Source organism: Rana temporaria, chromosome 1 (assembly GCF_905171775.1).
Source record: "Rana temporaria chromosome 1, aRanTem1.1, whole genome shotgun sequence".
Taxonomy (NCBI): Eukaryota; Metazoa; Chordata; class Amphibia; order Anura; family Ranidae; genus Rana; species Rana temporaria.
Window position 1 is genome coordinate 234,767,846 of NC_053489.1, and position 12,983 is coordinate 234,780,828.

At 42.6% G+C, this 12,983-nt stretch overlaps 1 protein-coding gene across 4 annotated transcripts in view; it reads right to left on the reverse strand.

Annotated features, from left to right (window-relative positions):
• ACACB (acetyl-CoA carboxylase beta) overlaps positions 1-12,983 on the reverse strand; it is a 185,407-nt gene that overhangs the window by 129,438 nt on the left and 42,986 nt on the right. The window contains exon 1 of one of the 4 annotated variants that reach the window (XM_040351871.1): positions 2,986-3,038. The exons of the other annotated variants lie outside the window; for them this stretch is intronic. Coding sequence (XP_040207805.1) covers positions 2,986-3,023 — 38 coding nt within the window. The 5' untranslated portion in view covers positions 3,024-3,038. Of the gene's footprint in view, positions 1-2,985; positions 3,039-12,983 lie in introns of those variants that run through there. 4 annotated transcript variants of the gene reach the window in all.

Consider the following 12,983-nt stretch of genomic DNA (forward strand, 5'->3'; position numbering starts at 1 on the left):
CATGGTGGAAAATAAACTGCCTTTAGGTCTCGTTCACCCAGGTGGCTGTAGGTGGGTAAAAACAGGTGCCTGAGACACGGTTTTATCACCTTCTGGCCACCCACTAATATTCTAACATTACAGCCTGACATTGCTGTGCACATGCCGTGGCTGCAACGCTTAGCTTCGCGTCTACGGCAATTTTAACTTGGGCTGCAGAGTTTGACAGGCGGCATTGCCAGTCATACTTGCCCATCGGTCTCACAATGTAAATTTACTGTTGGCCCATTTATATTTAAAAAAAAAAAAAAGGCCATCAGGAGCACCTTCTGAATGCCTTCCAGCCAGGGCTGTCATCAGGGGGGTACAGGCAGTACACCTGTAAGGGGCCCGGAGGTCCCCAGGGCCCCAGATGGCAACCCCCCTTTTTTAATTTTTTTATTAAAAAAAATGTATTTTTTTATTTTTATTAAAGGGCCCAGAGGTCCCCAGGACCCCAGATGGCTACCCCCCTTTTTTTATATTTGTATTTCTTTCTTTTTTGTAAGGGGCCCAGAGGTCCCCCCCTTTTTTTTTCCGTCAGCACCAAATGCCCCCCTTCTCAATTCGCGGCATCCCCCCCGCTTCTCAATTTCTCAATTTGAGGTGGCAGCACCCCCCCTCTCTGGTTCTCTGGGGGCCCATGCCTGAAGCTATGTAAGGGGCCCCATAATTCCTGATGGTGGCCCTGCTTCCAGCCACTGGTACATTGGCCTCTGAAAATTGATCTACCGCACATCACTTTTCAGAGCGCGGTCAGCTTGCTGCCTTTCTGAAAGCTTGTGAAAAGCCTTGCAAATTGAGCCTATTCTATGGTAGCTAAACCAGCAATCAACCAAGTGGATTCAACTCTAGCTGTTGAGGATATACATATGTGCATCCTGGTGCACTGCCATTCATTTTGAGTGGCACCACAATGCACATATACATTAAGTAAAAACTCACTTGCATTCTATCGCACCACCATATAAACATGTGCATTGAGGTGCACTGGAAAAAATGGTGCAGGTGTGTTTTTCAATGGATGGCGGTATTCTGCTCATTCAAAAGTAATGGCCTACCCTAACCTAAAGCAGGTTAAAGTGGTTGTAAACACTTACATATACTTACTGAAGTGACTAACATCAGGTGATACACACTCCTACCTAAGTTGTACATGTTTACCTGCAGAATTCTCTCCTTTACAGCCGTTCAAAGTTCACAGTTTACTCAGCAAGGACAGAAACAAAGATATTGGCGTTCAAGTGAAAGCTAAACGATAAAGCAGTTTATGGTTTCCCATGACATCATGGGTGATGACCTGACATTGACTAGAGTAGATAATTTCTCTTCCTGGCTGAATGTTTGCTGTCATTTATTATAAAAGACCTGCAGATGCAGTTCAGTTAGGCCCCTTTCACACCAGCAGACTGATCAGGTCTGCCCTGTCGGTTTTTCAGGTGGACCCGATCAGACCACCCATTGTTCTCTATGGAGCGACAGATGTCAGCAAACCCACCGACGGCAGATCCGATCCTGTTCGCTAAAAAAAAATACGGATGGGGATACATCCGCCATCCATCTGGCAGATTGGATCGCGTGACACTCGCATGGAAATGGGCAGACAGTCCATTTCGAACCGACCGTCCCATAAAGAAGAGTAGGCTGTGTCCGCTCCCCCTCACTGAACAGGCAGATCCAATAGACGGAATCCGCTTTGTCTGAAAATCGGAACTAGTAAAAAATAAAATCGGAACTAGTAACTATCGGAACTAGTAACTATCGGAACTAGTAACTATCGGAACTAGTAACTATCGGAACTAGTAACTATCGGAACTAGTAACTATCGGAACTAGTAACTATCGGAACTAGTAACTATCAGAACTAGTAAAAAATAAAATCAGAACTAGTAACTATCAGAATTCAGAACTAGTAACTATCAGAACTAGTAACTATCAGAACTAGTAACTATTAGAACTAGTAAAAAATAAAATCGGAAATAGTAACTATCAGAACTACCGTGGTTCCCCGAAAATAAGACCTACCCCGAAAATAAGACCTAGCGTTATTTTCCAGGAGGGCTGCAATATAAGCCCTACCCCGAAAATAAGTCCTAGTTTAAAATGTTTGTAACATCCTATAATCCATACTATTACAGTATTATATAATGTACAATGTGTGTGTTTCTGTAATATAATTGCGGGGAAGAGAGCGGGTCACAGAAGCGCTGAACGAAGGTATTTGGCACAATTATATTCTAGAAACAAACTTATTATACATTATATACTACTGTAATAGAATAGATTATAGGATTTTACAAACATTTTAACTCCATTTACACTGGGGTTTCCTGTCAGGCAGGGAGAGATAGGGGGAGAAAAGACAAGCACATTACCTGGTAAGACCTACCCCGAATATAAGCCCTACTGTGTCTTTTGTTGCCAAAATTTAATATAAGACCCGGGCTTATTTTCGGGGAAACACGGTAGTAAAAAATAAAATCAGAACTAGTAACTATCAGAACTAGTAAAAAATAAAATCAGAACTAGTAACTATCAGAACTAGTAAAAAATAAAACGGCAAAAGAAGTATAGAGTTACAATGTACTTGTTTTTCAAAGATTCTTATATGTTGTTATACTTTATCACTTGTGCTTTTTCACTACTGTGTTACTTTCATCTTACCGATCAAATACCACCTATCTGCAGTGCAGCAGACAGAATCGGGACTATTTGCGTTAGGCAACAAATCAGCTTCTATCTTCAGTTTGTTTAGTTAAGCATTGAAAATGAAAGATAGAAATTGATTGGTTGCCATCCACAGCTGCTCCAGTTTTGATAAATTTCCCTCTGTGAATGTGTTGTATCTAAAATACCGTACTTTGTGACAATCACATGTGACTTAGAAAAAATAAAATGTCTGTTATAAAGCGGTTGTTATTTCAAACATTATATTCCAGCTGCGACACACAAAAAGAGATGAACATACCCGAGAACAAACACGGGCTCCGTAGCTGATGGCTCCATGTTAATTGAGGTGGCTCATCCAAAGTGATGACGGGAGAACTTCTCTTTCCCTCTGTATTCACCTTTGTCACTTCAGTTATCATTGGTCTCTTAACCATCATAAGTTCATATGTACTGATAACAAGTTAAAGGTGCAGCACCTTTCTGACCTATGCACTTTTACTTTTTTTTTTTTTGCACAGAGAAAAATCGTAAAAGATAATTCTAAGATTTCTGTTCCTAAGAAATAAAAAATGCTTGCTGCCAATTACGCCACGCTTTGCTATATTTGCAAAATATTTTCTATTTTCTGTTAGGCCTCATGTACACTACTTCACATCTATGCGTTTTTAGTGCGTTTTTCAGTTTGCAGAAATGCACCACAGTCCAATTTATCATGGTTTCCTACGGTACTAGTTCACATCTGTGCGTTTTGCGGCATTGTGTTTTTTGGAAAGGGTGAGGGACTTTTTTTCCCACTGCAGTTTGCGTTTTGCATGTAATAGACTTCAATGGAGCTGCACCAGAAATGCAAGTGGTGTATTTTTGATGCGATTTTTTTTTATGTGTTTTGCGGTTCTTTTTTTACTACTGTATATAACTGTTTGCTAATCAGGGGGCCGGGAAGCCAGCCGCTGCGTCCTTGGCAACCGCATCAAATTTTTTTGCCGGCCAATTTACCGTATTTGCCGGCGTATGACGACCCCCTAGTTTTCCAGCTAAAATGTTGGTTTTGGGATATACTCGCCGTATAAGATGACCCCCTTCCTGACAGGAACAGGCTTTATTCAGCTTTTTTCAAATCTCACTGTGCCATTGCATGCCTCACCTCGACGATCCAATACCTTATCCCTGACATGAAGAGTCTCAGTCAGACTGTGGGCGAGGACAAGAAGACATCAGTGATAGGCAGAACACTGAATAGAGGCTCTGCTGGGAAACTGAGTGTTCCGCCTATCACGGAACAGCCTGAGGAGGAGGCGCGGCTTTTGAACAATGGACGCCTGAAGTCTGACTGAGACTGCATACAGGTACCGGCGTATAAGACGACCCCCGAGTTTTGAGGCATATTTTTAAGTATAAATGTCGTCTTATACGCCAAATTATTATTATTTTTTTTACATCCAGCTTCCAGGGGGAGCCCCGTTGACAGCTTATGACTCATCGGTTGCTAAGGATGCGGTGGCCATCTTTCTGGCAAGCAGCTATATACAGTGTGTTTTACAGTGTGTTTAAAGACAGAAAAAATGCAAAATGCATGCAAAAACGCCGGTCGGAAAACGAAAAATGCACTGAAAAGCGCATCAAGCACAGTCGCATATATGCTGCCCCTGAACTCTCCTCTATTTTATCTTATTAGCACATGTACTATAAGTTCTTTATAGTCGTTTCTAGGCAGTTGAGGTTAGAAGCATTTTTTGTAAAGCAAAAAAATGCGTTCAGGACGGATGTTCAGAGGCATTTGAAACACCAAACGCCTGTAACGGCGGTAACTTGCGTTTAGCCACATTTTGTTTTATAGGTGTTTTTAAAAAAATATACATTTCTGACCATTTACAATGTAAAAAGCGCTTCAAACGCAAAGACGGCTAAACGTGGCATGTAAACGCGGCACAACTGACATTTTTAAACGTACTAGCTCTCAAGTTCCATCATTCAGGAGAGGTTTTAAAACGTCCCGTGTACATGAAGCCTTATAGTTAAAAACAATAATGTGATTTAATGAATATTAAGTGTTCGATTAATCTTCTTTTTTTTCCGATTAATAGACTAATTTTGATTAATTATAACGCACATACAGATCCAACTACTTTTAGCTGATCTCCTTGCAGGCTGATTCCCAGTGCAGCTTCCAACCACTGGAAAAATGGATAGCAGGATACAAAAAACACACAAAGGCAGCACTCGATGGGAATAGCATTAAAACTTTTATAGTCTTCAAGTAGGTAACAAAATAAATATTGCACTGGAGATAAAATCGATGTAGCTACATAAACTGTAAAAATGGTGCGAGTAATACCAAACGGTAGCAAAAGCAGTCATAAAAACATGTAGCTAAGTATGATACTGGTAAAAAATGTGTACAATGATACCATTACTGAATCCAGATGAGGAGGGGTTAACATTGGCATGTAGATGTCCCGTGAAGGGAACTATCACAACTCCCAGTGGATGGTTGAGAATCCCAGGTTGATAGAGGGAAGTGTAACAGCCCTTGCGTGTGGCAGATAGTAAGGTCCCGCCAGCATGCAGATATGAAGGCACAGCAAAGGAGCCCTTCAGATGGACACGGCAAGCCCCGCCGGTGTCCGTGACATCACCGGATCTCCAACAGAACTCCCTGAAGGCCCAGAAGCCGGTGGAGAGGTGAGTACCAATAAAAAGAATTTTGATCGATCAAAAAGATTAATCGAGGAATAAATAGTTAATTTCCACAGCCCTAAATTATATGTATGCCAGTGCCAAGAAAAACAGAGAATGGTATGCATTGTGACAATGCATACCAAAAGGTCTGGATTTTTGCAACACATCTACTCCATGTGCAGTGCCATTCATTGTGAATGGCATGCCAACACATTGTGCAACATACTGGACTACAACGCGAATACCATGCATTGTGGTGGCTGAAAAAGGTTTGTGTACTTTTTTTTTTCATCGATTGTGATGCACTGAGTCTGGGTTCACACCTCCGACAGATGTGGCTTGCAGCAGAGTCCGGTGTGTCCCTGTTCTCTGTTTTAAGGGCGAATTATTGCCTGAATTCGGCCCTGAAACTGAGCCAAAGACGCACAGCATTCCTGTGCAAGCCGCTCCGCAGCCGCAACGGAGATATGTGAACTGGCTCCATAGAGAGACGGCACAATCTACTGTAATGTGAATTAGATGCAGGGAAACCCAGCCTCACAGCCCATTCATTGTGAATTGGACTGCTTTAATGCAACACACAGTAACGTTTGCCATAATACAATTCAATAGAAGTGTGAATTTGCTCTTATAGTGAAGTAAAAATCGTTGTATTGATTTACTAATCAGAAAGTACAGCAGAAAAAATAAGGCAGGAATATTTTCAATACTGCCCATATACACAATTGTATTCATATTATTCCTTCCGGGATGGGTTCACACTTTTACGACACGACAGTCGTACTATTTTGGATAAGACTTTGCCCTGCTACTTGAAGTCCGACATGCGTCCGACTTCAATGAACAGGGATCCGACTTCGATCCCCGACAATACAAGGCACTGTGTCTGGAATGACTCTTTAGGGGGAAATCCATGCAACATTGAAAAAAAAAACGGCATGGATTCCCCCTCCAAGAGCATACCAGGCCCTTCGGTCTGATATGGATTTTAAGGGGAACCCCCTAAGCCAAAAAAAGACATGGGGGTCCCCCCAAAAACCATACCAGACCCTTATCCGAGCACGCAGCCAGGAAAGGAGGTGGGGACGAGCGCGCCCCCCCCCTGAACCGTACCAGGCCACATGCCCTCAACATGGGGGGGGTGGGTGCTTTGATGAGGACAAGGGCCTCTTAATAAGAGGGCCCCCAGATCCCGGCCCTTCACCCTATGTGAATAAGTATGGGGTACATGGTACCCCTACCCATTCATCTAAAAAAAAAAAATGTGTCAAAAATAAAGCGCATTACACAGGTTTTTAAAGTAATTTAATAAGCAGCTCTGGAGGTCTCTTCCGACTTCTTCTCCCCTCTCCGGCTCTTCTGCCTCCTCCGCTGATGTCTTCTAGCCCTCTCCGGTTCTTCTCCCTCTGTCCGCTGTCTTCTGCCGGGTCTCCTCTGCTATCTTCTTCTCTCTTGCTCGCTCTTGCCTGGTCTTCTCCGTTGTCTTCTCCCTCTGTTCTTATTCTGATGTTGACTCAATGCTCTCTCCCGCTCTAAAGCCAGGTGCGCGGTGTTCCACTACTTATATTGGCATGGGGCAGGGTCACCGGAGCCCTGCACCTTATGACGTCACCACCCATCATGCCCCGGGCTGTGACGTCATAAGGGGTGGGGGCTTCGGATGATGTAACACGGTGACCCCGCCCTATGCCAATATAAGTAGTGGCACATCGGACATTAGAGTGGGAGAGAGTGTTGAGTCAACATCAGAAGAACAACAGAGGGAGAAGACATCAGAAGAGACCCCCAAAGCTGCTTAATAAATTACTTTAAAAACCTGTGTAATGTGTTTTATTTTTTTTTTTTTTATTTTTTAGGTGAATGGGTAGGGGTATAATGTACCCCATACTCATTCACATAGGGTGGGGGCCGGGATCGTTTATCCCCACCCCTTTTCCTGACGTGCAGGGCTGCATGCTCGCATAAGGGTCTGGTATGGACTTTGGGGGGACCCCCACACCGTTTTTTCAGCGTAGGGGTTCCCCTTAAAATCCATACCAGACTGAAGAGCCTGGTATGCTCTTGGAGGGGAACCCATGCCGTTTTTTCTTTTTTAAATGTAGCATGGATTTCCCCTTCAAGATCATCAGAGCACAAGTCGCATGCCAAAGTCGCATCAGGCAAGACAGCGATTCGACTTTGATTCGACTTCAGTGATATTCAATGGGCTGAAGTTGGATCAAAGTCAGACCAAAGTAGTGCAGGGAGCATTTTCAAAGTCGGACCGACTTGTGTCAGACCAGTTAAGACGGCTCCCATGGCGAAACGTTGATTTTCACACATCATGCAACATGAGCTCCCAATGTCGAAGCGTTTGTCGTACCAGTGTGAACCCAGCCTCCATCCTCCTGCGGTAAAAAATTTACACTATAGGCAAATTCTCAGATGTGACTAGGCCCACACCTGATAACGATCTCAAAGCCAAGGGAGCAGGTCAGGATAAGACCTGCAAACAAAGACACAAAAACCGGTGAGAGTGCTGGGCTTGGGAGGAATGACAGGCAGTAGCCTGGGGAGAGCGCAAAGCGGCAGGGGTTATCAGTGTGGTGATGTATTTTTAATTACTGTTAGGTAAGAATGCCTACCCAAGGGTTGCCACCAACAAAAAAATCAATGACGCAACGTTTTCTTTTGGACACAGAGTGGCCTGGAGCAATTTTGCAAAGCTTAGCTGTATCCAGTTCAAGGACTGCTATGCCTTGACTGGAGTGTATGATCAAGTGCCAGTACTAAAAAATATGCTGATAAATGTTACAATTTTTAATTTGCAGTATATTAAAGAAGATATATTAAATAGGAAAAAAAAAAGAAAAATCAAAAGTCAGCAGCTACAAATACTGTAGTTGCTGACTTTTAATAAAACCTGTCCAGGGATCCAGCAATGTACTCACCGGTGCCACTGCCAATTCTGCAATCGGCTTTGGGTCCAGGTGCCAACATCTTAGGTAAGGGAAACTAACTGGCAGTGAAGCCTTGCAACCTGTGATGTGTCCCAGAAGGCATGCGGGGGGGAAGGAGGGGGGGGTGAATGTCCACTCATATCACTGCAGAGATCTGAGAAGAAGAGTGGGTACCTGTCAAAATCTGGTACCCCCCCCCTTTTTATCTTCTACTGTATCTGTAAATATGAATTTAAGGAGCATTCTGCCTATTGACCATCATGCTAATTTATTGCCAGTTGTAGATACAACAATTATTAGCAGGGGTTCCCTGAGACCAGACCGTTATTTCACCATGCTAGAACCAGGGGCGGACTGACAACTCATGGGGTCCCCGGGCAATAGAAGATTATGGGGCCCCCGGGCTTACAGATGGCCACCACGCCAGGAGGCAGTGCAGAGGCGGGAAAGCTAAAATCTCGGGATTTTCACATCAAAAGCATGTCGGTTTCGGACATATCAGGGACAGATCTGAGGCCCCGTACACACGACTGAGTTTCTCGGCAGAATTCAGCCAGAAACTCGGTCGGAGCTGGATTCTGGCGAGAAACTCGGTCGTGTGTACACTTTTCAGCGAGGAACCCGTCGAGGAACTCGTCAGGCCGAAAAGAGAACATGTTCTCTATTTTCTCGTTAGTCAATGGGAAAAGTCGGCGGCTTCCACACTGAACTCGACGAGGAACTCGATGTGTTTGGCACGTCGAGTTCCTCGGTCGTGTGTACGGGGCCTAAAAGAAACACAGATTTTTACATACTGTCACTGGTTTTACTGAGCCTGGCAACCCTGATGGGGCCCCCTAGTGGCATGGGGCCCTCGGGCAGTGCCCGAGTGACTCAATGGTCAGTCCGCCCCTGGCTAGAACGTTGAGAAAGGCTGAGCTGCACGGTAGATTAAAATCATGTGTGTAGTAGTCTTTTCTTTTCTTCATCTTTTCCAAATTGTCAGTAAATAAATCACGTGATTAGCCAGCTGGTATTTTTCAGTCTTGCATAAACAAGGTGATCTTGCTGCCAAGCATTACGCATTAGGCAACACAGAAAACTTGAAACGCTCTTTTTTACCTTTTCCAAGGTCACCTTGGTAATTGAATGAATTAACAGGCACACTGAAGGAATATATTATGTTGTTTCGTAGTCCGCACAAAGAAAATAATCTATCATTTGGCATAGGTATATGTTTTTTTTTATTCTATGTGTTTAGCATTCAAGATCTAAAATATTAGTTGACAGCATATGACAAATTTTTTCGAGATACATATATGGAAACAGAATATCTTGTAAAAGAAAATATAGAAGCCAATTTTTTCCAAAGCCATGCAATGACCAAAAAACAAATCGACTACAATAAATAAAATAAAATAAATAATATAAATAAATATTATAGCTATAGGAGGAGGTGCTGCTGGATCCAATAGTAGTGGTGTTGGCCGCATCCCTGGTGTATAGGAAAAAGAGAGATACCCCACCGATGGGACTTTAAAGGCCAAACCACAGTATAGGCATAGGTGTGCGCAGATCATGGCATTGGGGTGTGCACCCAAAGCTCAAACACACACGTGTGTGTGTGTGTGTGTGTGTGTGTGTGTGTGTGTGTGTGTGTGTGTGTGTGTGTGTGCAATATATATATATATATATATATATATATATATATATATATATAATCAGTGGAGCAGTGTCCGTAGGGAAGAGATTGATGTCGGTAGTTTATTTTTTATTATCATAACTTTTTTTTACAATTTTTCACAATTTTATTTATTAATAATAATATATTATTGTTATTTTTTTTATCTGAACTTTTTTTTTTTAATTTTTCTATTTTTTACAATTGTATTTAATAGTAATATAATATTATTATTATTTTTATTTTTTATCGATATCTCACTTTTAAGACAGAGATTCCCAAGTCCCTACTTCTGCAGCCAAACAGCAGGGGGAATTTGTGCAGCACAGTGTGATTAGGGTGTGCCCAGGCACACCTGGCACACCCTGTGCGCACGCCTATGAGTATAGGTATAAAAAATATGTTTTATTTCGGACAAAGTGAACCTGTTGACATTGGCTCAGAACGCACATAGAGCACCTAAGTACATAAAAAGCATATTCCATATGGAATCACCAAAAAATATATTAAAGCGTGTGCCGAGTGGCAAAGAGAAAAAACATAACACAATCCAATGCACAACAAAGAACTGTAACATCAAATACACTCTCCAACTGGTAGATAATACCCCATTATCTACCAGTTGGAGAGTGTATTTGATGTTACAGTTCTTTGTTGTGCATTGTATTGTTATGTTTTTCTCTTTGGCACACCCTTTAATATATTTTTTGGTGATTCCATATGGATATGGAATATGCTTTTTATGTTTTTATGTACTTAGGTGCTCTATGTGCGTTCTGAGCCAATGTCAACAGGTTCACTTTGTCCGAATAAAACATATATTTTTTATACCTATACTGTGGTTTGGCCTTTAAAGTCCCATCTGGGGGGTATCTCTCTTTTTCCTAAATAAATATTATATATTTATTTGGAACCAACAGGTTTCAAACCCATACACATCAATGACCAAAAAACAAACTACAATAAATACTGTAAATATAATGTAAATACAATCAATAAAATAAAGTTGTTTGATATACGTTATTTCCGGTCTGCTGGAATGCCGGTGGTGCGCTAACCAGCGATTCCGATACAAATGAAAGCTGATCCTTGTTTTTTTTTTTATGTAAGTGCAATACATCCTTATGTTTACATAAATGATTTGAATAACTGCACCATGAGAGTTTTTTCTCTCCCTCTATATATGGCAAAACTGGAGCTTTGAATACGCTATATATATATATATATATATATGTATGTGTGTAGTAACCCTCCCCATAATAATCTCTGCATCCCTCCCTGTACGGCTATTATGTCTGATGTAGATGTATAGTGATGTATGTGGCCCCTCTATAGTGATGTATAGGGCCCACCAATAGTAGTGATGTATATGGACCTCTGTAGCACTCAACAGCTCAGTGACAGCTCTGAGCAGTGACATCCAGCCAACTGCTCTCCATACAAGCTGAGTGACAGGCACTGACCCCGCCCCTCCTCTCTTCAGACAGAGTGACAGTGTCTGGCCCTGCCCCCTCCTTTCCCTGTAAAGAATGAGTGATAGTCGCTGTCTCTGCCCCGTGCTCCCATTGGCTGTTCCTCCTCCACCTAGCTGCGTTATTTTTTTATATATAAATGGGTCGGAGGATCAAAACAGAGAAGAGGGATTAGTGTGGAGGCTCTGTGCGGGCCCGACTAGCTGCTGCCCTGAGAGGACTATGATTGGAATATAAGAGAACTTCTACCCCACTGACTCTGCTTATTGCTTCCCCCACACCGCTCTGTATATCGCTTTGTACCTTGGAGATGGAGAAGATGCCTCCACCTCCCCTCCACACTGTAACCCTGCAGACTGAGCCTGTTGAGCCCTGACCCAGGGTACAACTGGTCTAGCGCGTCACATAAATATAATGAATGCAGATCTGTATTCATTAAGATTATGTAAACCCTCACCTTGTAAAACAACCCATTCAGTTTAAAATGAAAGGCAAAACATTTGTGCATACATATAAAAAACAGTACATAAGGATCTTAGAGAGCTGGGGGAGGGGAAGCAGCAGTACAATGGTCTTCCTAGTGAATGGCAGTGCAGGGGGCGTGTCAGCAGAAGTCTGGTCATTGGAGGAGAGCAGGCTGAGTTCTCAGCACAGCTAGAAAACTGACCACTCTGTGCTCTTTTGTCCAGTGTGGTGAGTTTTTAATAGGAAAGCAGGGAGGCTGGCAAGAACACCTGACTGATCAGTGTACCGTCCCGCTGTCATTACCATGTGATCGTTGTGACCAATCTTCCATTCATGCCATTGATTATCAGTGCCCGCCAGTTATGCCCATAAGTGCCCCACCAGTGATGCCCACCAGTGCCTGCCAGTAATGCCATCAGTAATACCAGTCAGTGCCCATCAGTGCTGCATATCAGTGCCAATCAGTCCCACCTATTAGTGCTGCATATTAATGCCTGATCATGAGTGCCACCTCATCAGTGCCTATCAGTGAAGTAGATAATGTACTTATTAACACAATTTTATAACAAAAACTGTTTTTTTTTTCAACATTTTTGCAGCACAAAAAATAAAGTCAGTGGTTATCAAATACCACCAAAAAAGGTTCTATTTGTGGGGGGGGAAAGATAAAAATTTCATATGGATACAGTGTCGCATGACTGCTCAATGGTCATTCAAAATGCGACAGCTCTGAAAGCTAAAAAATGGCCTGGAAGGGGAGGGGAAGTGCCCCGTATTAAAGTGGTTAAACCCAACCAGTGTTAGTGAAATCCTTGCTATTCCCTGTACAACAGAGCTCAGACTGCTGCTAGACAGAAGTAGATCCAATCAGATGTGCAGCAATGCTCATATGCTAATAGGCGGAAAGAGCAGAGTGACATCAAGATGAGATAATCATTCTTTTGTTTCTCCTTCGCATATGCCAGTGGACGGACAAGACCTGCAAGTGTTACTTCAAGCAGAATGAATAAGGTGTGATTATAAAGAGAGGGATATTTTTCTTTGGCAAGATAAAACCGTCAAATAAAGACCCTGTCAAATT